General features: G+C 57.6%; 10 protein-coding genes across 10 annotated transcripts; 3 read left to right on the top strand and 7 right to left on the bottom strand.

Moving 5' to 3' along the window:
* Positions 1-584: 584 nt before the first annotated feature.
* On the bottom strand, positions 585-2,924 carry F5144DRAFT_525276 (major facilitator superfamily domain-containing protein; the record flags this gene model as incomplete). The annotated part of the gene is made up of 4 exons (XM_066786801.1): positions 2,153-2,924; positions 1,861-2,101; positions 1,730-1,798; positions 585-1,663 (listed from the first exon to the last, which is right to left on the bottom strand). Exons 1-4 carry the CDS (start codon positions 2,645-2,647, stop codon positions 585-587), a joined length of 1,884 nt encoding a protein of 627 aa, XP_066649677.1. The 5' UTR covers positions 2,648-2,924.
* A 1,113-nt stretch (positions 2,925-4,037) lies between these two features.
* Positions 4,038-5,094, bottom strand: F5144DRAFT_589615 (uncharacterized protein; the record flags this gene model as incomplete). The annotated part of the gene is made up of 3 exons (XM_066790068.1): positions 4,038-4,743; positions 4,803-4,944; positions 5,025-5,094. 3 exons carry the CDS (start codon positions 5,092-5,094, stop codon positions 4,038-4,040), a joined length of 918 nt encoding a protein of 305 aa, XP_066649676.1.
* A 772-nt stretch (positions 5,095-5,866) lies between these two features.
* On the top strand, positions 5,867-7,546 carry F5144DRAFT_626290 (uncharacterized protein). Its single transcript, XM_066792258.1, has 3 exons — positions 5,867-6,184; positions 6,242-6,628; positions 6,692-7,546. Exons 1-3 carry the CDS (start codon positions 6,023-6,025, stop codon positions 7,352-7,354), a joined length of 1,212 nt encoding a protein of 403 aa, XP_066649675.1. The 5' UTR covers positions 5,867-6,022; the 3' UTR covers positions 7,355-7,546.
* F5144DRAFT_559268 (nineteen complex-related protein 2-domain-containing protein) lies at positions 7,547-9,334 on the bottom strand. Its single transcript, XM_066788133.1, has 2 exons — positions 9,162-9,334; positions 7,547-9,062 (listed from the first exon to the last, which is right to left on the bottom strand). The coding sequence occupies exons 1-2, from the start codon at positions 9,268-9,270 to the stop codon at positions 7,654-7,656; spliced, it is 1,518 nt and encodes a 505-aa protein (XP_066649674.1). The 5' UTR covers positions 9,271-9,334; the 3' UTR covers positions 7,547-7,653.
* A 103-nt stretch (positions 9,335-9,437) lies between these two features.
* On the top strand, positions 9,438-10,121 carry F5144DRAFT_84646 (uncharacterized protein). The gene is made up of 3 exons (XM_066793465.1): positions 9,438-9,557; positions 9,680-9,751; positions 9,802-10,121. The coding sequence occupies exons 1-3, from the start codon at positions 9,528-9,530 to the stop codon at positions 9,949-9,951; spliced, it is 252 nt and encodes an 83-aa protein (XP_066649673.1). The 5' UTR covers positions 9,438-9,527; the 3' UTR covers positions 9,952-10,121.
* A 36-nt stretch (positions 10,122-10,157) lies between these two features.
* Positions 10,158-10,702, bottom strand: F5144DRAFT_589612 (Rhodanese-like domain-containing protein; the record flags this gene model as incomplete). Its single annotated transcript, XM_066790067.1, has 2 exons — positions 10,158-10,336; positions 10,417-10,702. The coding sequence occupies 2 exons, from the start codon at positions 10,700-10,702 to the stop codon at positions 10,158-10,160; spliced, it is 465 nt and encodes a 154-aa protein (XP_066649672.1).
* A 746-nt stretch (positions 10,703-11,448) lies between these two features.
* On the bottom strand, positions 11,449-13,052 carry F5144DRAFT_639360 (uncharacterized protein; the record flags this gene model as incomplete). Its single annotated transcript, XM_066792710.1, has 4 exons — positions 11,449-12,076; positions 12,168-12,564; positions 12,638-12,876; positions 12,931-13,052. The coding sequence occupies 4 exons, from the start codon at positions 13,050-13,052 to the stop codon at positions 11,722-11,724; spliced, it is 1,113 nt and encodes a 370-aa protein (XP_066649671.1). The 3' UTR covers positions 11,449-11,721.
* A 651-nt stretch (positions 13,053-13,703) lies between these two features.
* On the top strand, positions 13,704-15,668 carry F5144DRAFT_559262 (metacaspase-1). The gene is made up of 3 exons (XM_066788132.1): positions 13,704-15,020; positions 15,119-15,288; positions 15,374-15,668. Exons 1-3 carry the CDS (start codon positions 13,873-13,875, stop codon positions 15,397-15,399), a joined length of 1,344 nt encoding a protein of 447 aa, XP_066649670.1. The 5' UTR covers positions 13,704-13,872; the 3' UTR covers positions 15,400-15,668.
* F5144DRAFT_559260 (uncharacterized protein) lies at positions 15,669-16,126 on the bottom strand. Its single transcript, XM_066788131.1, has one exon. It carries the CDS (start codon positions 15,982-15,984, stop codon positions 15,730-15,732), a length of 255 nt encoding a protein of 84 aa, XP_066649669.1. The 5' UTR covers positions 15,985-16,126; the 3' UTR covers positions 15,669-15,729.
* Positions 16,059-18,411, bottom strand: F5144DRAFT_480637 (uncharacterized protein; the record flags this gene model as incomplete). The annotated part of the gene is made up of 5 exons (XM_066785240.1): positions 16,059-17,283; positions 17,340-17,423; positions 17,479-17,604; positions 17,675-17,802; positions 17,878-18,411. The coding sequence occupies 5 exons, from the start codon at positions 18,409-18,411 to the stop codon at positions 16,059-16,061; spliced, it is 2,097 nt and encodes a 698-aa protein (XP_066649668.1).
* Positions 18,412-21,308: the final 2,897 nt, after the last annotated feature.

Here is a 21,308-nt window from a genome sequence, read left to right as displayed (position 1 = left end):
CTGCATCCGAAAAGAAATCCATAAATAAGGACCTCGACTACTGAACATCTGTACTATTATGTGATTATCGATTTAATTATCTATGAATTTCGAAGGGTGGGTTTCATTCGGATGTGCGTTGACCACGGCCGCACATGGAAGGATCATAGCATATAGGAGTGTTGGCATTCTAAGATAGGTACCTAATCATTGGCGGTACACGTGTACTTCGTACAAGCTCCAGTCTTTATGTTAACCCAGCATGTGGAGTTCCCGGCTAGCAAGGCCACGGGTGGTACTTCACTGGCACAGCATACGAGCTGAAGATCGGAAGAACTCGGCCAAAGAGCGGGATGAGATTGATGATGTATGTGTCCTCGAAGTCAAGTTGCCGAGGGAGCAAGTAGTCGGGGGGCGAAGCTAGAAATCATGAACTTCCTTGGAGACAAGCAAACTTCGATATTAGGACGCCAATGGCAGCGATATCTAGCTGTTGAAGTATACTATTTTAAACCAGATTCCCATGACATAAGTTCGTATATTAATAGACGCTGAAACACACCAACCCTCCAGTCCCGATTAGAACCCAAATATTAACCCTCACCTCACTGCATCCCGCCGTCCTTACCGCCCTCACCCCCATCAGCACATTTCGCCTCCCTCTCCTCCCTCCCGAGCCTCTCGACCCTCGCCATCCGCCACTGGTCCCCATACACCCACACAAGCCACAGCAGCGGCGTAAGCCCAACCGTCAGCCCGGCAAACGCTAGAAACGTGGCCACCTCCCCAATCCCATCAATAATAAACTGCACCGCCGCCACCCCGGCCGCGCCCAGCGCGCAACGAATCAAGTTATTCACCGCCGTCGCGCTGGCGCTTGCCCCGGGGTACAAATCCACCATGAGCGCGCTGTTCTGGGTAAACAGCCCCGTGGCCGTGAAGGCAATGACAAACTGCAGCACCAGCGGCACGGCCATGCCCTCGACCGACGCCAGCAGGGGGCTGTCAACTGAGAACCCGTACCCGCCGACGGCCAGCACGAACAACACGACCTGATACCACGCCGAGCGCAGCCGCGCCCGCGAGACGGGGAAGTCGGCCGTCTTCTTACCGCCGACCTCGGCGTCGGCGGGCAGGCCCCGCGCCGCGCGGTACTGCGCTTCCACGATGCTGTAGTCACGGTCCAGGATCCGGCCCGTGATGCAAGAACCTGCGATGCAGCCCGCGCCGTTGGGCAGGAAGGCCAGGCCGACTTCGAGGTCGCTGAGGCCGTAGCGGGGTTGGAAGAGCGCGGTGGTGGAGGAGGTTACCGTGCTCCAGATGGTGTAGACGACGGCGCCGAAGAGGAGCGTGCAGAAGACGTCCTTTTCGAAGAGGAAGCGGAGGGGGGAGAGGATGGAGCCGAGCGTGACGCGAGGGGGGTCTTCTTGTGAGGCCTGCTCGGGGTGTGGTTTGTCCTCCCAGTACTGTTTCAGGGGTTGGTAGATTATGGGGCGGTTGAGTCCCTCGAGTGGCACGCTCCCGTTGCCGGCGATGCGGCGGAGCGTTTCGGGGAGGAACAGGACGATGAGAATGAGAGCGACAGAGCCCATAATAAAGAGAAGCCAGAAGATGGCGTGGAATCCGAAAAACTGCGTGACAATCCCACCGATGACAGGCCCAACGGCTTGGCCCAGCATGCGAACTGGGGTAGGGATAATTGTCGTTAGCATAGGACCACAACGAGCGCAAGCGTGGAGGGATTACTTACTGCCGCCGAAACTGCCCATGAACCCGCCGCGTTCTTTTGCCGTAGTGATATCGCCAATCACACCAGCGCCTGCCACTCGTCAGTCATCTATTCACAACTGAAGCACATGGTTAGGTAGGTGGCTGACATACCAACCGAGATGGTAGCTGCACTCCCGGCAGCCTGGATGGCCCGGAACACCATCAACATTTCAAACTCATCGCTGAATACCAGAGCAATATTGGCGACCAGATAGACGGCAAAAGTGCCAATGAATGTAATTCTCCGCCCACGGGTGTCACTCAGCGGGCCCCAGAAGGATGGTGCCACGCCCTGGACCAGCATATACACAGTCACAGTGAGCGCGATCAAGGCGATGTCTGTCTCGGTATCCTATGGATGTTAGACCAACAGCCAGGGCTGTGAGTCCGGACTGAAACTCACCTCGGCGATGTCTCCTAGGGCGGGGAAGTAGATGTTGCTTGACAGCGGCGAAAACAGCCCTGCCAGGGAGACGATATAGACCAGTTCCCATTTCTTTCGTGTCGTAAAGACATGGTAAGGCGGTTCTGAGGGACCATCCTGTTGTTTTTGATCTGTCGGTGGCCTCGGCTTTTCGTCATCGGACAGATCGGTCTCAGAACTCTTTACCGGCGCGTTGGTGATGTGGTCGTCCTCCCGGGAGAATATGGATGTAAACTTGTCAAGCTGTCGCTTCGCCGCGTGTCTCAAATCCCGAGCCGGGGGTTGTGATGCGTTATGGACGTCCTCCACCACCGTGCTCGACCTCGACGAGGAGGGTGTTAAGAGATCAGAGACAGGTGTCAGCAGACCATGTTTCCCGACTTGGCTTTCATGATGCGGTTTTCCGTCTGAGTCGTTATGGGTCGATCCTGTACGGCAGCTCGGCAGCTGGGGAGGTGTTGGCTGTGTCTCCATGACTATTGATCTTGGAAGCGCTTGGCTCTTGGCTTTTTGAAAAAGACATATCTGAATGGGAGGCTACGCTCCATATTTACGCAGCCAAGGACAATGGCAACCCTACATCCTAATCTCGAGTACTCGCCGCTCCCGGAGCCCGACGTAGTAAGACATGCCGAAACCTGACGCCTGCCCAGGGGTCTGGAGATACGCTTCATTATCCGTGAGCTGAGGCGTGGGGAGTTTCGAGATAGTGATACGGGCAAGCGGAAAGGACATTCGGTCGGAGGTGGTGATCAACAGGAGTCTTAGTACTGATCAGCGGGAGATGTGTCGGCTCGCCCCGTGCCAAGAGTGGTCGGAGCCCGGCTTCCCGGAGCCTCCCGAGACGCCGTGCCGACAGGAGATTGCGAGGTTCCTAAGCGCAAAAATTTGCTGTGTTGTTTCAGTTCACGTCAATGATGAGGCGGATACCGCTGGAGTGCCATGATATGACGATTGCCCTTCAGTGGATCAGGGGCCATGCCATGCTGGGAGTGAAATTCTGCGTTGCATGGTCAGTTTTCCTTTCCTTTCTGCGGTAGGCTACAAGAACGGTGTGATAAGTTGCATCTGGATATAAATGTCGCGCAAAGCATGCGTCAGAAAAGACGTGAGTTGGCCGTTCGGAGAGAATCGTGGTAAGAGTACCGGTCTCAGGCCGGTCACCCCATAGGCAAAACAAAAGCCAAACTCCCGGTGCACGTTTGGCCAGGAGGGAAAGAAAGCGATTTGGAAGCCCAAAGTCTCACCCAATTTCTTTTATCTGATTTATTTTGCTTGGTTTCCCTTACATCTTTTCTTTCCCGGATTCTTTCCCGGATTCTTTCCCGGATTCTTTCTAGTTTCTTTCTAGTTTCTTTCTAGTTTCTTTCTAGTTTCTTTCTAGTTTTTTGTTTCTGTTCTGGCTTCTGTTCTGGCTCCTTTTCTGGTTTTCCTTTTCTGGTTTTGCTCCCCTTTCGAGTCCGGTTTTTTTTGGCAGAGGATGCTGGTGCAAGTGATCCGGCGCCGGCTCCCGGAAGGATGGACCCACTCGGTCGCCGGGTCGGTAAAGTGGGTCCGGGCCAATGCGGTGCAAAGCGATATGGGAGGAAGGGTGAAGCTGGTGGTTTATTGGTGATCCCGCCAGATTTATAAATCCATGCTTGCATCGCTGTGAGAGAGCTCACCTTCTGGCTTCGCTCTTGACTAATGTTTCTATGGTATCTCGATTACAAACGCCCATGCCGCCGCCTGTTGCTTCCCGGTTTATCGTTCTGGGAGAGTCCCTAGTCCCTATGCCCAACGCCTGCTCCATGTCGGAGAAAATGAAAATGGTCAACCCCGAGATAAAAGAAGGCCTGAATGCGACCGACCGTACATACCGCAATTAAGACGATTGTGGCCTCTGGCGGATTTTCCGAAAGTATACCGCCGTTGTTCCAGGGGCGCGGGCATTGGTCTTCAGGTCATACCACGTTATGACGTCTAGAAGGACGTAAGCCTTGGGCGTTTCCAACTCAACGAGTCCCGAGATGCAGACGGATCCTCGAGGCGGATCAGACCAGATTGGCCGTTGCTCCTTAGAGTAGGTTTGTTTTAATTGTTTCCAGGGCTGGGATGTTGCAACAGAAAGCACCATCTCCTGAAGCCACGTCTTCTGAACGGGCGTATCCTGGTTGTTCTGGCCGACGGTCGGTTTTTCCGGCACAGGCATAGGTTTGTTACGCGGCGTCGAAGAGGCGGCTGATGGTGCATTTGCCGAGGAAGACATGGACCCGGGGTCGTTTACCTCTTCAGGTCGTCTGGTGGCTTGCTGGCGGATCTGCTGCAGCGCCTTCTGTATCTCAGGACCGGGGCCGGAAGGTAGAGGAGGGGGAGTCGCCGGATTCCGCGGTTGGGCACGCCCGGGTTCCTCGGAACCAAAACCGAAATATTTTGCAACCTCGAAGGAGGTCTGCTTTACTGCCGCCGTGCCTAAAGCCCAGAAACCGAGGGCCATCGGCTTTGGCCATAAGACTCGCTCCATCCGTTTTGCGACCCATGAATCGTAGGGCACGGTTACCAATGACATCGCATCATCTGTAACCAATATGCTGACATTCATGTTAGCAATACAGCCTTCAGTTACGAAACGGGAGCCAGCACCACGTACCCAGTCCGCTCATAGACAGGCGGTGCCGCGTAAGGGTAATCGATATCGATCCAGTATCTGGTGATCTTCGTAGGTTTCCCCACTCTGGCCGTGAATACGACATTCCGCGACGCGGAGTCAATGACGAGTTGAGCTATGTGCTCTACACGGCGCGTTAGCAGTTGAACCGGGGGCAGCGGGGGAAAGGGGGTGGCCTACGTCTGATTTTTCGCTGCTGTTGACGGTCGTTGGACAACTTGATGAATGCCTGCCATTCCGGGCTGCTTTTGGAATATGGTTGTGGGGGATGCATCTTCGTCGTCAAAGGAAGTGGAATAAAGGCCGGGTCATCGTCTTGATGCTTGGCCGTCTTGTCATCGTGAGGCGACCCGGCCGGCGTGACCCACAACATAATTAACTGGTAGGCAATGACACCTTTGATCACCGTTCCTCTGCATCGGACAGCGGTCAGCGGAAGAAGAATGTGGGAGGGCAAGGGTAAATCCCTACAAGAACCAAGTAGCTGGCCTTCCTTTCCTAATCTTGACCCTTTCTACACGGACCGTCTGCCCACCCGACAGACGAGCGGCCATCCTAGCCGAACCGAAGAGCGTCCGGAACGGACGGAGAAGGCGCGCCATAGCGGTCGGTTGTGGCGCGCCAACCCGGCGGCCAAGGGAAGCGAATTATAAGACTGGGTCGAGAAGCGCTAGGGGGAATCGAAGAACGAAGGGCTGATCGCGAGATTTCGGCGTGGTTAGGTGTTGGAAGAGCGGGGGGACACCACGCTGAGGTTACAGCTGCCGGGATAAATGTGCGATAGTTATTGAGTCTCGTCTAGTAGCGGTAAACCTGCCAGAGGTATTCGATCGGATGAGAGTTGGCGTCAGGCGTGAGGCGGCGGGGTTGTTCGAGTCCAACCTGGATTTATCTGCCGCGATTTGTCCTCGATTTGGACTCTTCTGTCTTGGAGAGCCGACCCGGTGGTGGTTCAGTGGGTCCGGGATGCGGGTGGGGTGGGCGCCCATGCACAGACCACCTTGAACCTGTGCAGCTGCGCCGTTGCAAGGGTCGCAACCTGGAAAGCAACAGCAACCAACAATCAACTGGTGCACGCGGGCCAACCAAGACTCGTCACCTACCTATCCCGTCGACTTGCAACTAACTATCGCCGTATCTTCCATTTCCCCCGTTGCCGCCTCTCGCCACACTTAGACGACATCAGGATTCGGCTGTTAACCATGAGGCTCGTCGCCGGCCTAACAGCGGCCGCTCTCTCTGGCCTCGCTGCCGCTGCAGGTCAGCAGGATGCAGAGGTCTACATGTTCCAGTCGCCATGGGAGGCTTCTACCGAGATCCCGAGCATCCCCAAAGAAGTCGCCCGTCACATCTTCCTTCAGAGGGTAATTGCCGCCCGCTGCCTGTGCGCACTGTGTTCCAATGCTGATATCCATGAGCAGACATCGAGGCAACGATACGGCAGCGACCTGCGCGACATCCCCAGCTCCATCGACACCGAAGCCGCGATTGACCACCTTGCGAGGTTCGGCAAGAGCCCAGCACCACTGTTTACACAGGCGGACAAGACCGATGCCTCTCAACTCGTCATTATCATTGAAGGTGCTGCGGCCGAACAATCCAGCCGGCTGAGAGAGACATTGGGACAGAAGACCGCCTTCACCATCTCCGACCCCCCGTCCGCCGCCGCCAACAACCATTTGATGGCACTGTTCCGAAATATGGGGGTTGCCTCGTCGCATCAATGCGATCTGTCGGCGACGATCAACCCGTTTGATGTAGACTGCTGGACTGGCCCGTCTTCAGTGGTCAAGTACGACCTGCGAGCTGTGAGCCACGCCACCCCGTCCCGTTGTTCCTCCACCAGTTTGCTGACATGCTCCATAACACAGTCTCCAAAGGCATTCGACTCGCTAGTTGACAACCTCTCGCGATTGGATAAATTCGTGACCGACGGCGACCTCAACGCCATGCTCGTGGTCCTGCCCGAATCTAGCCGCTCGTCCAAGCTCAACCACTGGAGCGCCGCAGCTGCAGGAACAGGCTTCGACCTCCGCCGCCGGCGCGACGCTGAGATGGTAATCTCGGACCAAGACCACACCCAGCCCAAGACCACCGCCGCTCCCTCCAACGCGCCTGCGGCGCCAGGCGGCGGGTCCGGGTCCCACCGCACCAAGGCCATCCCGCAGTGCTTCCCGTCGCTCAAGAGCTGCACCACCGGGACCAACTCGTGCTCGGGCCACGGCGAGTGCGTCGACAAGTACGCCCGCGGCAACGCTAGCAGCTCCGACGAGACGGCGCCAGCGAGTTGCTTCGCGTGCCTGTGCAAGCCTTCGCTCGTCGACCGCGAAGGCGCGCAGACCAAGGGCCGCAAGACGATCCAGTGGGGCGGCAACATGTGCCAGAAGGAGGACATCAGCGTGCAGTTTTGGATGCTTGCCGGCTTCACCATCACAATTGTGGGCGCCGTGTCGTTTGCGATTAGCATGCTGTTCAGCGTTGGCGAGGAGACGCTCCCTGGTGTCATTGGTGCTGGCGTCAGCAGGTCGAAGTAATTGCAACGGGTTGAGGGTATGCTGTACTGTCATTTATGTTGTCCCTGGGTTTGTGGGTTTGTGGGTTCAGATATTGCCCCCCTCGTGGAGGCGTGAGTGCTTGCTGGGAGGTTTCGGGGTGTACCATAGTCATCGGCGTCGGCATGGCAGATACGGGTTGAATTCATCGTTCTAGACAGTCAAGATCACAATGTATTTGGATATTTTCCACCTCTACCGCGTTGGAACTCATGCCAACTGAACATTACACACTGAACGCGAAAACCTACTTAACATTACACAATTAACGCGGACACCTATCAAACCATCTCGATATCATCCCGCCTTGTAGGTGTCGCACCAAAACTCTCCAGACCCCGTTCCACTGGCAAGTCGCCTGCAATTCCTGGAGGGAATGGTCTCGAAGGCGACTGCGTCACCATCTGGGCGACGTCTCCCACATTCCCGCCGGCGCTGGCTACAACAGCCTGGTATTTGGCGCCCGCCTGGTTCAAAATCTCCTGAACCTCCTTCTCCCGCGCAAGGATTTCCTCCTTTTCCTTTTCAAGGTCTCCTATCCTCCTTTGCTTCTGTGTAACGTCGTTTTCTAGCCCCTGCACTATCTCCCGCATGCGCTGTAGTACCTCGTTCAACTTGGGCAGCGGCTTCATACGTGGGATAGCATCCGGCCCACCGGCACCGTCCATGTCCTGGTCATCATCAGGCCGGTGTAGTCCATCCATGCCCGCGCGCCGCTGCGCAGCCTCATATGCGGCTCGGCGTTCGGCTTCGCTGTCGTCGCTCTCGGCGTCAGACCCGTCCTCGGCGGCCTGGATCAGGTCTGCCATCTCCTTCCTGTGGCGCCGCGCCGCGTCTCGCTCGGCCTTCTTGCCGAGCGCCAATCCCCCATCAGAGACAAACTCGTCATACCCTTCGCCGAGGTCTTCGTCCTCGGCTATCAACCGGGAATCCTTCTTTTTCTTGGGGAAGTCTATCGTCACCCGCCCGCTTTGGGGCTCCTCGTTGTCGGACCCGTCGTCGTCAAACGAGATGAAATCTGCCTCCTTGGCTAACCGTGCCCGCCGTTCTTTGCGCTCGCGGATTTCGGCTTCGGAAAGAACCTGAGCTGTGGCACCTTGCATTGGTTGTGGTTTTGCGACGTCTGTAGACTGCACGACTAACGCGCCCTCCAGCTCGGATTGGTCCAACTCCATCTCATCCTCGTCGTGGATTTGTAAGGATGCCAGGTTTTGTGGCGTGTTGGGGGTCGAACTCTGCAATTCTTCCAAGTATTCCTTGCTGTATTTCGGTCCCTCTTCTTGGGCGCCGAAGCGCATGGGGAGGGTGCCCGCCAAGTTTTGGAGGGATGCCGACTTGCGAAGCGTGTTGTTTTCGAGTAAACGCTGTCCAAGAGGCTTCTTCGATGTAAACGGCTTGACGACCGCCCCGCCGGTATCATCGTCGGCCTTGCCTGCTGCGCCCTCGCCAGGGCCGAACGAGAGGCGGGATGACGCCGGGCGCCGTTTCACTTTTGTCGAGCTCGATCGGCCGAGGGTGGGGCGAATAACGACCGGCGCACTGGATCCATCCTCGTCATCGTTGTCACCGCCCGTCGTGGATGCTGACCCTCCTTGGCTCTCGTCATCGTTGATGTGGATGCTCTTACGCAGCGCGGAGGATTTGGCGGGCTTGTTACGGCCGAACTTGATGCGCCCTGGGGGCGCCGATTCTGTCGGCAGCGCATCAGCTTGCTCGCTCTTTATAGAACCGGTAATCAGCAACGGAGGGCGCCTGAGAAGTGTCTGGGCAGTGGCAATCAACAACTTACGGTCGCTTTGCGCCTCGTCGCCGGCGCTGGATGACGCTTTCACATTATCCCCGTCATCGTCAAATGTTTGGATGATGCGCGCTTTCCTTTTCGGCCCGAATGAGCTCATTATTGCACGCAAAATTAGGTTTCTTTGCTGGGTTGCTGAAGATTCGCAATGTTACCGGAAGCTGTCAAGATGGAATTGGAGGCTTCGAAGCGAGAGCGGGCCGGCAAGGTTGTTTGGCGTCGCTTATCGTGGTTATCAGACCCCACGTGACATCACTGACCTCTAGATTTCCAGGCTTGGGCGCGCCAGAGCATCCACCGACCGCGAGACTATCGCCAACAATTGCCCTCCAACGACAGACGGCATCGCACAACAAGATGGCGCCTGCACAACCGGAACTCAAAAAGGTGCGTTATGTTTTCTTCATCAAATAACCACAGTTAGAGAAACCTTACTGCTAGGAATTCTACAACATCCCCAAGCACCCTACTCTCCACTCGTTCAATGCTAACCCGTCGCACTGCAACAGTACCTCGACAAGCGCCTGTTCGTCCAGCTGAACGGCAGCCGCAAGGTCCTTGGCGTTCTTCGTGGATACGATGTACGACCGCCTCAGAATATTGATGAATGGCAGAAATTGACGGTGTTCAGGTCTTTCTCAACATTGTGCTAGACGACGCCGTCGAGGAAAAGGATAACGGAGAGAAAGTAAAGCTTGGCATGGTGGTCATCCGCGGAAACTCAGTCGTCATGCTGGAAGCCCTGGAGAGGATTGGCGGCGACGATCGGGGCGGTCGCTAAGTTGCTGGCATGATGCGTCTTGTCAAACCGGGCTGCTGGACGGACTACGGCCGGCAACGCACACGTCGGCCTGCATTTTCCGGGATGGGATACTGAGGGGAGGGTTTTGGGTGCACGGCGTTCATCTCTGCGGTACACAGCGGGTCGAGGACACAGGGTCAGCCATGACAAATTTGGCGGCGAAAGATATCCAGCATACCCGCACGTTATTTATCCTCAGCACGCCACCTTTTCTCGTCATAGCCGTCCATCATGCCACCGCCGTACACTTTCACCCAGCCCCGGATGCCACCGATCATCACCTGTGACTTCAAGTCACCACCGACCTCGTTGACATAGTCCTGCAACCAAGCAGCGCAACGGGGACCTCGACCAAGGGAAGAGCCTATCAGGAAAAGGGATTGAACATGGTCAGCTCCCCAGACGGCTGAGCGAGCCATAACGAGCTTAGGAATGCAGACTCACCACAATAAAAGATGACCCTCCGGATACCCGCCTGCTTGCACAGGTCATACAAAGTTTTACGCGTCGGGTAGAAGCTGTGGGCTGGCAAATTCATGGCCCCACGCACGATTCCTCCACTGCAGTCGGAGCGGCGTGCGTCCACCACCAAGACGTCTCGCTGCTTGTTGTCAGAGTGCCCCCGGCCATCAAGCAGCCGGAAGACCTCTTGCGGCTCGACATGGGCTGCGGTTGATATCGGCTCGGGGAAATCTGCCCACCACGGCGTGCCGTCTTCTCGCCGCGCCATCTTCAGGCAGTGTTCGTGCGCGTGTCCGTGTCCGTGTCCGTGTGTGTGCCCATGGTCGTGGCCGTGGAGTGTCTGATTATGTGCGGTCATTGTACATGCAATCCCTAACTAATAGCCGACAGCTGTAATGCTGTGGTAAACAAAAGTCTTGTGGCTTATCCAGTCGTTACCACTGAAAGCGAAGGTTGCAAGCGGATGGTGAGTAGCCACGAATCCATACAATGGATGAAACATCTCGTATAAGTCGGCACCCTTGCCACGTGTGATTATCCATTAAAGTTTCGATTTGATTGCGGAGGCTTGGAACCGAATGGATCTCCCGCTCCCCGGAGCATATCCGTCCCAGCGATGTACATTGCAGATATTGCCCCAGGCTCATGCTACAAAAAAGCCGAACTCGAAAGGGGAGCAAAAAAAAAAAATCAAGAAAAGAGACAAGTTAGGGGAACCTAAGCAAAAAGAATCAAATAATCGGAAATACAAGAAACCAAGATTGAATAAATGTAGACTTTAGACCCCCGAATAGCTTTCTTTTTGTTCTTCTCGTCGAACGTTTCATCGTCGGCATCTAAGACACTTGCTTGGAGTTCGGGTTTCTTTGTCCACGGGGTGAGTCCATTCCGAGCCGTGAGATAGACCTGCTAGGGCAGCAGTGTTTTATCCGGCTCCATACCAAGCGGCTTGAACAGGATCAACAAATCCTTGGGAAATGGGGAGCGTGGGACCCTACTGTGTAGGCATCATTCACCCACCCGGAACGCCTGTTTGCAGGGGTGGCATTCGGCGCAACTTGGGGCTCCAACCAACCCAACGCCCCTCAACTTGCGCGATGGTATGTTGGTAAGAGTATCTTGTATCTTGCTAAATGACCGCCTGAATATGAGGGCCCAACTCTGCTCGAGCCAGCCCCAGTTTTCAATGCAGCTGGGCATGCCAATGGATTGTACATACATACAAACGCCTACATCAACGCTACGCTATGATATGCCGCGGTTCAAGATCACAAACCACACTCGGGTTTACTCCTCGTAATACGCCTCCTCATACTCCTCCTCGTACTCCTCGCGGGCCTCCTCCAGCTCCTCCCGCTCGCTGCTGCTGGCGGAGGAGCTGGCGGCGGCCTCGAGGGCCTCCTCGTAGTCGTCGCGGGCCTCGCGCAGGGACTCGCGGTCGCTGCCGTCGATCTCCTCGCCGTAGGCGTTGTGCGTGGGGATGACCCCGCGCTCGAACTCGTCGTCGGCGGGAGGGGCGGGGGGCGGCGGCTCGTTGTAGTAGTAGTTGTTGGTCTCGTAGACGATGGTGGCCGGCGCCGGCTCCGGCGGGGGCGCGTAGGCGGCTGCGGCAGGCGCGGCGGCGTACGCGGCTTGGTGGCTGCTGCTGTGGTGTTCGTCGTCTGAGGAATCGTCGCCTGGGGGGAGGGTTAGTGAGGGGGTTGTTTTGGGCCGAGGAGGAGGAGGGAGGTGACGTACCGAGTTGGTGGGCGATCACGGCACCGGCAATAGCACCGACGGCGAGGCCACCGGCAGCGCCCATCATCATGCCGCTGTGGCTCTTCTTCTCCTTGTGGCTGCCGCGTTGGTCATCGTGACCCGGCTGGGGGCTGGCGTATCCGCCGCCGTAAGGGCTGGGTTGGCCGTAGCCGGGATGGCCGCCATAACCAGGCTGTCCACCAGGGCTAGGCTGAGGGGCACCATACGGACTACCATAGCCCGGGGTGGGAACACCGGGAGTGGGGGCACCATGCGGGAAGTAGCCACCACCCGGAGTATCGTGACCACGACTCTCATCCCCGTGGGGACGGGGGGAGGAGTGGTCGTAGCCAGGAACTTCCCACTGGGAACGTCCGCTCGACTCCTCTACATCTGTGATGTGCGTTAGGCGACTTGGTGCATTGCAGACATTGCCCACGAAGGGCCACGAAGGGGGTAAACTCACAATACCAGCGCTGGTAATGGTCATCCCAGCGCGGAGTCCAGCCCGAGGGAATCGGGGGCTTGTCGGCCGGCGGAGTGTACGGCGGCGGGGGGCGGGGCCCGGCCTCGGGAGGGTAGGCGTAAGGGGTTTGGGGCGGTGGCGAGGAGTAGTTCGACTGGTGAGGCGGGGGATGCGAGTAGGGATCCCCCTGGGGCGGGGGAGGGGATTGGTAGTGGCCCGAGCCCGAGTAGGGCTGAGGGCTGGACTGACCGTATCCCTGGGAACCCTGGGGCGGGTATTGATGGGGAGGATACGGATTTACGCCGTCGCGGTTGGACGAGGAGGCATCATCCTTGCGGTCGTTTTTGTTGTCTCCGAGGCCCAAACGGCCAAGGTCATCGGCAATGCCGTCGGTAAACTTCTTGAAGAAGGCCATTCAGCGCTGCAGGTATAACCGTAGCTCAAAAAACAAAAAAGAACTGGGGAAATTGTCTCAGATGAGGAAACCGGAGCTGAATATTTTAAATCGAGAAGTGGCTTCTGATTTTATGACTGGGTGTTGGCTCCCTTGTTGGCTCCCTCCCAGCAAAATGGCAGATGGAGCGGAAAGTTGGAGGGGTTCACCCCACTACAAAGAACACCCGGGACACCCCGCGAACCCGCGGTCGTATCACGACGGCCCGTCAGGTTGCGGGTCAGAGAATCGAGTGGCATGCTCCCTCTTTGCCGCGCACGCAAGCCATGCAGCCAAGCAACGAGTGCTTGGAAGAGAAATGGAGTAGCAGGTGGAATGCCCGTTGTTTGAGCAGGCACCACAGGCCGAAACACCCGAAGGGGAGAAGCGCGGAGGCTCTTGGCATCTGATGGCCAGCGACCTACATGCCTTGTTCAGGGTCTCAGGGTCTCAGGGTCCCGGTTTCGCTCCCATTTCCGTCCCATTCCCACTTTTCAGCTCCTGCGCCCCACCAATGTCAGACGCACGCTGACCGCGACGACCGACAGCCGCTCTCCCACCAAAACACTGGCCCCGCAGTATTTGCCCCGCGTCGGCCGCTCTGCCGCGTCCCGCTGAGAAGAGACCGACCCGATCTCAACCCGACTTCACTTTGCATGACTTGAGGCAGCCTGCGCACCGTCGTCATCAACACTACCTGACTCACCCCTGACCAGAAATAAAGTTTGTGAACAAAATCTCGAGTGACCCTTAAATTTTAATTGTTATCAATTTTTTTACAACTTTTCCCGGTCGCTGCAGCATGTCTTACGGATACCCTGGTCAAGGTTACGGACCTGGCTCCGGGTCGGGCCACCATCAACCCCCTCCCCAGCAGTATGGGGGCGGCGGTTATGGACAAGGACAATATGGCCAACCTCCGCCTCAGCAAGGTTATGGTCAACCGCCGCCGCAGCAAGGCTATGGGCAGTACCCGCCTCCGCAGCAACAGCACCACCAGCAATACCAGCAGCAGCAGGGTTACGGTCACCCTCCCCACCAACACCACCAGCCCCAGCAGCACCATCAACAGCAGCATCAGCGACCCCAAGGCCCCCCGCCCCAGGGCTATGATGCGTATGGCTACCCCATCTCCCACGGGCCGGGATACGGAGGCTCCAACCCATCGCGCGCCGCCCCGCCCCCGCCGTCGGGCACCCAGGAGTTCGGCCACGGAGCGCCGCAAGGTTACACTTTCCAGTACTCCAACTGCACGGGTCGCCGTCGCGCCCTGCTGATCGGCATCAACTACTTTGGCCAGAGCGGCGAGCTCCGCGGGTGCATCAACGATGTTAAGAACTTGTCGGCGTACCTCATGGAGAACCACGGATACAAGCGCGAGGACATGGTGACTCTGACCGATGATGCGCAGAACCCGGTCATGCAGCCGACCAAGGAGAACATCCTCCGCGCCATGGGGTGGTTGGTGGGCGGTGCCCAGCCCAATGACGCCCTGTTTCTGCACTACTCGGGCCACGGCGGCCAAACCGAGGACCTGGATGGCGACGAGGACGACGGCTACGACGAGGTCATCTACCCCGTCGACTTCAAGACGGCCGGCCACATCGTCGACGACCAGATCCACGAGGTCGTAGTCAAGCCGCTGCAGCCCGGTGTGCGTCTGACGGCCATCTTCGACAGCTGCCACTCGGCCTCGGTCATGGACCTGCCCTACATGTACAGCACCAAGGGCGTGCTCAAGGAGCCCAACCTCGCCAAGGAGGCCGGCCAGGGCCTGCTCGAGGCCGTCGGCGCCTACGCCCGCGGCGACATGGGCGGCGTCGCCAGCACCGTCTTCGGCTTTGCCAAAACGGCCTTCCGCGGCAACGACGCTTACGAGCAGACCAAGCGCACCAAGACGTCGCCCGCCGACGTGATCATGTGGAGTGGCAGCAAGGACGATCAGACATCGTGCGTACTCACTATATATCCCCCGAGTGTCTTGGCGGAGGGGGGTTGAGGGGAACTTGATACTGTGTATTGATAAGTGCTAACCTCATACCTAATAGCGCCGACGCTACCATCGCTTCGCAAGCCACCGGCGCCATGTCGTGGGCTTTCATCTCGGCGCTCAAGCAGAACCCCCAGCAGAGCTACGTGCAGCTGCTCAACAGCATCCGTGACGTGCTGGAGACCAAGTACACCCAGAAGCCGCAGCTGTCGTGCAGCCACCCGCTCGGTGCGTATTATTCCCGTTCCGATTCATTCATTTCCGCGAATGCAACTTCGGCCCTGCTGACCGCTATCATTTCCCTCGCTGGTAGATACCGATCTGCTTTTTGTCATGTGAGATGGTGTCTCGGATCGGAGCCCGTGGGTTTGGGCGTGGGGTTGCGATCGATCATGCGTGCCGATCGCTCGGATCGTAGAGCCTTCCGGGCCCAGCAGACAGATAGGGGGCCCCAAGCGGGGATCGAGTTTGATTATTTGAAAACCGTGCGACTGGAGATTCCGATCGCTGACCACGAGTGAGACTCGACTCATGCTGTGCATCGGCGAGTTTGAAAATGCGCCGACAATGAGAAAGAGTGAAATGCCTGGGTCAGTGAGTGTTGAGGAAAATCGCTAGTGTACCACGACATAAACGAGGGTATTACGACTACGACTAATAGATGATGGACTAATGACTAGATGATGATATACACGGAGGGGGTATAGTAAGGGAAAAACGAAACTCATCCAAACATCCGCCTCCACATCCCGACTTGCTCATGCAGACACATTGACCGCCCAAACCCCCGATCTTCATAGCTCGCTCCCCCTTAGCATGCCTCTCCAAACCGGCGTTCCAACTTTTGCCAGCGACAGGCCGCCCAATATAAGATAGTAGACAGATAAGAAAAAGAATCCAACGACGGACATCCTTCTGCATCATAGACTCAAACGAGGGAAGAGACTCGGAGTGAAAGTGAAAGAATCAAATAAAGTTTGCAGAAGAAAAAAAAAGAATCAATGAATCGCCCCCTTCAAAAACCCCAACGCCCCCTTCAAGCTAAACTTACTCCCCACGCTCCCACCCCCCACCGAACTCCCCGCCCTGCTCCCCGACCGCCGCGAACTCCCGCCCCGCACCGTCTCCGACCGCCCACTGCTGCTCAGCCCACTGCTCATCCGGTTGCTGTTGCTGTGGCCGTTGCTGTCCCCGCCGCTGCTGCTCTCCGAGTTGCGCCGCTCGCGCACGTACTTGGGCCACGTGTTGGTCAGCACCAGGTACTTGATGCTGGCGTGCGCCGCGTCGAACACGGATGCGTCGAAGGCGGGGGGGATGTCGCCCGCGTAGAGCGGGAGGGCGGAGGCGGAGGGGGAGGGTGGTTCGAGGATCTTGACGGTGAGCGGGATGTGGGAGGTGCGGTTTTTGTTGGTGGTGGGGGTGGTGGAGTTGGGTGTCGGGGGTGCTTGCATGTGGGTGGCGTCGTCGGGTTGGAGGATGTGGACTTGCGAGTCGCGCGAGGGGGGTGGTTGATTTTGGGCGGCGCGCGGTGGGGAGGTGATGGGGTCGTTCATGTTGGCGTCGGCGAAGGGGGTGACGGCGTCGCTGGCCGAGGAGGAGCCGTTGGCGGCGGCGGTGCTGCGCGCCGCGCGCTCGAAGACACCCTGCAGCTTGCGGAGGTCGGCCCACGCGATGTTGATGGGGAACTCGGCGTCACGGGGGGAGATGAACTCGGTGTAGATGCGCAGCGCCCGCGTGAATTGTTCCCGGACCGTCTCCGGGCTGGCGTCGTACCGGCTGCGGATGAAGTCGATGGGGAGGGCGAGCTTCCACTCGGACACGGACGTCAGAAAGGCGATGTTCTCGCCCGAGAAGTCGCGCCGGGCGGAGAATTGGCGGAGCGGCTCCGGGTTCTTGTCGAGGACGTGCTCGAGCGCGGCCATGGTCAGCACGCTCTCGTCGGGGTTGCCGGTCTGGTTGGCCTGGTTGGTCCCATTCTCCAAGCTCGACAGCTTCTTCCAGGAGTCGAAGCCCGCGTAGTCGCCGACCTTGGTCGAGGTCGTGCTCATGGGCCCCGTGGAGCTCTTGTCGCTCGACGCCTCCGTCTTGCCCTCGCCCCGCTTCTTGGACTCCCAGTTGGCGATGGACTCGAGCGTCTCCTGGCGCAGGGTCTGGTGCTTCCGAACCTGCCAGCAGGGGACGAAAACAGTGCAGATCTCGATGACGAAGATCGAGAGGGCGATCCTACTACTGTTAGCTGTCTGGGTGAATAGGGGTTCAGGCCAGGGGCAGAAACATACCATTGTGGCGGCACAAAGTATTGATTCACTGGTGCCATGCCAGGAACGTAGAGAGCGATCAGCCACATGGGCGCCGCCGGAAGGCTGTTCAGGGGGGTCAGTGTAAGTGGTTCACTAATCAACACCGGCGTGGACTTACCCAGCAATGCAGCAGGCCATGGTCTGGAGCTGCCAGCCATGGGTGTCGTGAATATGGCGAGACTGCCAGAGAATGATGGGCGCCACTATCCAGGCCCAGACGAACTGCCAGACGATCGAGGGCCACCTTGGAGGCGTTAGTACTGTCTGAGTCGGCGTGGGGGGAACCTAGTCCATGACTAGTGGTGAGCACGTACCATTCCCAACCCCTGCCCTGTTTCATGGCAATCTCCATGGGCGAGCTGCCGTACACTTCGGTCCCGGGAATACCGAAGTCGGAATGGAATTTGCGCGATATCATGTAGATGATGATGACCACGAGGAGCTAGTAAATCCGCCGTTAGACTCAATACCAAGAGAGGCTGGTGTGAACCGGAGGGAAGGGGAGAGAGCGGCCCACCTGCACTGCCATGCCCATCGTAACAAACATGAACATGCGCTTCGAGTAGTCCATCTGGCGTAGGCGCTGGAGCAGAGTCGGCTTCCCCGCCGGGCGTTTCTCGTCGAAGCGCGTCTTCATCTGGCTCGGAGGCCGGGCGAAGCGGCTCTGGGCCTTGGCGACATGGAGGAACTGGCTGTTGCCGGCCTGGAAGAGGGCGATTCCAAAGGGATACCAGATGCTCATGATCCAGAACTCGGCGACCTCGGGAGCGAGTGGACCGACGCTGTAGCCGATCTGGACGGAGATCCAGTAGAAGTGAAGGAGGATGATACCGGCGAAAGTTAAGGAGAGCCCACGCAGTCTTAGCGTCGGTGTGTTGCGTTTTTTGTAAAGGAATGTCATGCCGCCGACGAGTAGAGCCGTCCAGATGGCGCCGAAGGTGATCCACCAGATGCCGATGGCGTCGAGCCGGGCCACGGGTTTCGTGTCGGGCGTGGTCCCGAACTCGGACCCCGCCGTGGCAGGCGTCCCGGCGTCGCGTGGCAAGATCATGGCTCGGGGATGGCTGCGTTCCTTCGACACTTGGTGACTGAAACCGCGAGCGTGGGAAGAGACGGGATGGCTTGGGAACCCAGACGGGGGGGTGGGCGAGGAATATGTACGTGGTGTGGCATCGTGGGCCACACACTGCAACAAGGGCATCCACCCATGTATGTATGTAATGCACGCACTTCGAGGCTAGCTAGGCTTGAGCCCATGGGCGGAGATGATGGGTCGGCGCCGAAAGACGCCTACGATAGGAGCGTGGCTGCCAAGCTGAGATCCCGGCCGCACGCAAGGGCGGAAACCAAGTGCTGGATCCATGGTAATGGTGACATCGTGGATGCACCGTGTGGTCGCACTCTCGATCCGTGACTGCTTGAACGGGCTGCAGGAACGCCGATCCGGTGTGGGTTTGGGCTCGATGGCCCCACGCCTGTCAACTCCCCAGACCCCAGTCCCTGGGACACCGATGGGGCTGCCGGACATGGGAACCAGGAAACATTGGCAAGCTTTCAAACCTCCCGAGTCTCGGTCCTGCCGGTTCTGAACTTCTAACTAACTCAAGTAGTTAACACGAAGTTCGAACTAGCTGCTTGCTCACATCGGAATCGGTTAGGACCCAAGACAGGAGAGTGTGGCGGCCAATGATGGGGCCAGAGTGCCCTCCATGGTCCTTCGGTCGTTTCTGAGCTCTCTGATTCAGATGTGATTCTCTTGAATCGCAGGCATGTGGGGAAGGGGGGAGGGGGAGGGGTGGTGAACGGGCCGAAGTCTGGGACTCTGGGGGTGAGGGCTTTGGGTACCAAAGTACACTACGAACGAATAACTAACTACAAACTGTGTACACATCCCCAATCATCTGGGCATGGCTTGGTGCCTGGTCGATCATGAGGTGCTTGCACTCGCAGGGCCCCCCACTGACCGGAAAAGATGGGTGTGAATCCCACGTGCTGGGATCATGTTTGGTGTCTCCGATATCTGTCGGCAGCCCACAGTTCGAGAGCGAGATTGGCGTCGATTGGCTGCTTTAAGACACGGAGACCCCCTCCGAGGACGAGGCTCTGAGCTCGCTTTCTTTATTTTTCGGGTGCCAGCACAATGCATAGTTGCTTCGTCGGGTCATCTTTCTCGACAACTCGACTCTCGTTCTTGAAAACCTGCCAAAGGTGCAGGTTTGGTGCCTCCAAGGTGCATCTGAGATGCAGTCACACACGCAGGGAGACTGGCAGCGAACGGACGAATAAGCTTGCCCCTGTCCTGCCATGCCGAGCATGCTTAGACTGCAGCTTGTGCCGATCCCCATATTGCATGGGAGTTGCCGGGGGTGGGGGACCCGCACACCCGCAATGTTTCCGTAGCACACCCGTGCTCCGAGTGCCGACGGGTGCTGGAGGAGCCGAGCTGGGGACAGAGGGGGTTCAGAGAGCCACAAGAGGTCCCCGAACGGAGTTTCCGAGCCCTGCTTCAACGGTAGACAAGATGAGAGATCGGCAATGGTGTGTTTGGCACTTATCAAGCTGCTGTATCGAGTTTAAGGTCACCATCATGACCCCACGGCCAAGTCTGACTGACGTCTCCTGTTGTCTGGGTCGTTTGCGAGGATTCCCGAAGCTGGAGGGATCGAGAGCTACCTTACCGATCCATGGGGCATGGCATGCCAATGGGACATGAACCTCCCCCGTCAGCTGCCCGCCATGACCATGACAGGACGCAGTCGGCTCATCATCAGCCAAGCTCTTGCCAAGCTGTCCAGCCAGGGATGGCAAGGGCGGGTGCAGGGCGGCACTGGGCGGGCTCGAGGCGGGCATGGTCTCTTGGCAATCCGATGGACCAGGATCAATCGGCGGAGTCGGGAAACCTTGTTGGTGAAAAAAAGAAAGAGTTTTTTTGTTTCCATGATCGGCCTCGCCTGAGCGCCCACTTCCGAGTCCACGGTCTCTCCCCAGTTCCCCAGGCTTCCCTTTTCTTTTTACCCATTCTTTCTTTTCCCAATGACCGGCATACCTAGCGTCTCCGGTTAGGCGGGCGTTGTGTGAAACATGAACTTTAACGTTTCTAATCCTAGAAATGGCCCCCTCGGTGACGTAGTCGGAGAGCTGGAGGGGAACTGGCGAGATAGGGGTAAGATTCAAGTCAGGGGAGGGATGTTGGCATGCTGAGGGCAATCCAACTGCCCCAGGAATGTGGACATGGAATCGACGATGGCTGGCGAATGGCTGATTTGAGGGAGCTGAACAAGTCGGCGCAAACCACACCGGCTGACAAGTCCTGTCGGATTTTACAAGCCACAGTTGCACTGAATGTGACCAGACTCGCCAAACCCCGACCCTGTCACGCCTGTGCAGCAGCCACGCACCTCTTTTTGTGCCGGGTCTTTCCCATCCTGCTTCTGTCCGATTTGCGTTTTCCGATCAGTCTCTTGCATCCTCCGATTTTGACTACTACCCCGCAAATGCAATGGGGAAAAAAGAAAGTAATGGCAATAGTCCTCCTGTAGCACTGCTCCGTGGTTCCGAATCGACGCATAAGTGCAGCTTGCACACCCATCTTGTCTTCAGAGTAGGGCCGGTATTGGTCCGTGACGGCATGCAGGGCGCTCTCGGGAGCACAACGAGGCACTCCCCTATGAGACATTGTCCGCAAAACATCACATCACACTGATGCTTTTGGCAGCTTGTCGCAAACAACCCACTGAACCCTGCTCAGGCGACGGCCCAACTCCAGAGTCCAGAACGCTCACCCCGGCCTATCGCGGTTGTTGGTCCTGTTGGTTCGCTTGAGCTGTTGAACCACGCCTTGGCAAACTTCACCCGGACCTTCTTCCAACCCAGCCCCAAGTCTGGAGCCATGGGTTGGCAGATCCGGGCCAACTTATTCACTGCCCCTGTCGGACGTGCTGGAAACAA

Source organism: Chaetomium tenue, assembly GCF_020726465.1.
Source record: "Chaetomium tenue strain MPI-SDFR-AT-0079 chromosome Unknown F5144scaffold_1, whole genome shotgun sequence".
Classification (NCBI taxonomy): domain Eukaryota; kingdom Fungi; phylum Ascomycota; class Sordariomycetes; order Sordariales; family Chaetomiaceae; genus Chaetomium; species Chaetomium tenue.
This window is presented reverse-complemented; position numbering and strand designations above follow the sequence as displayed.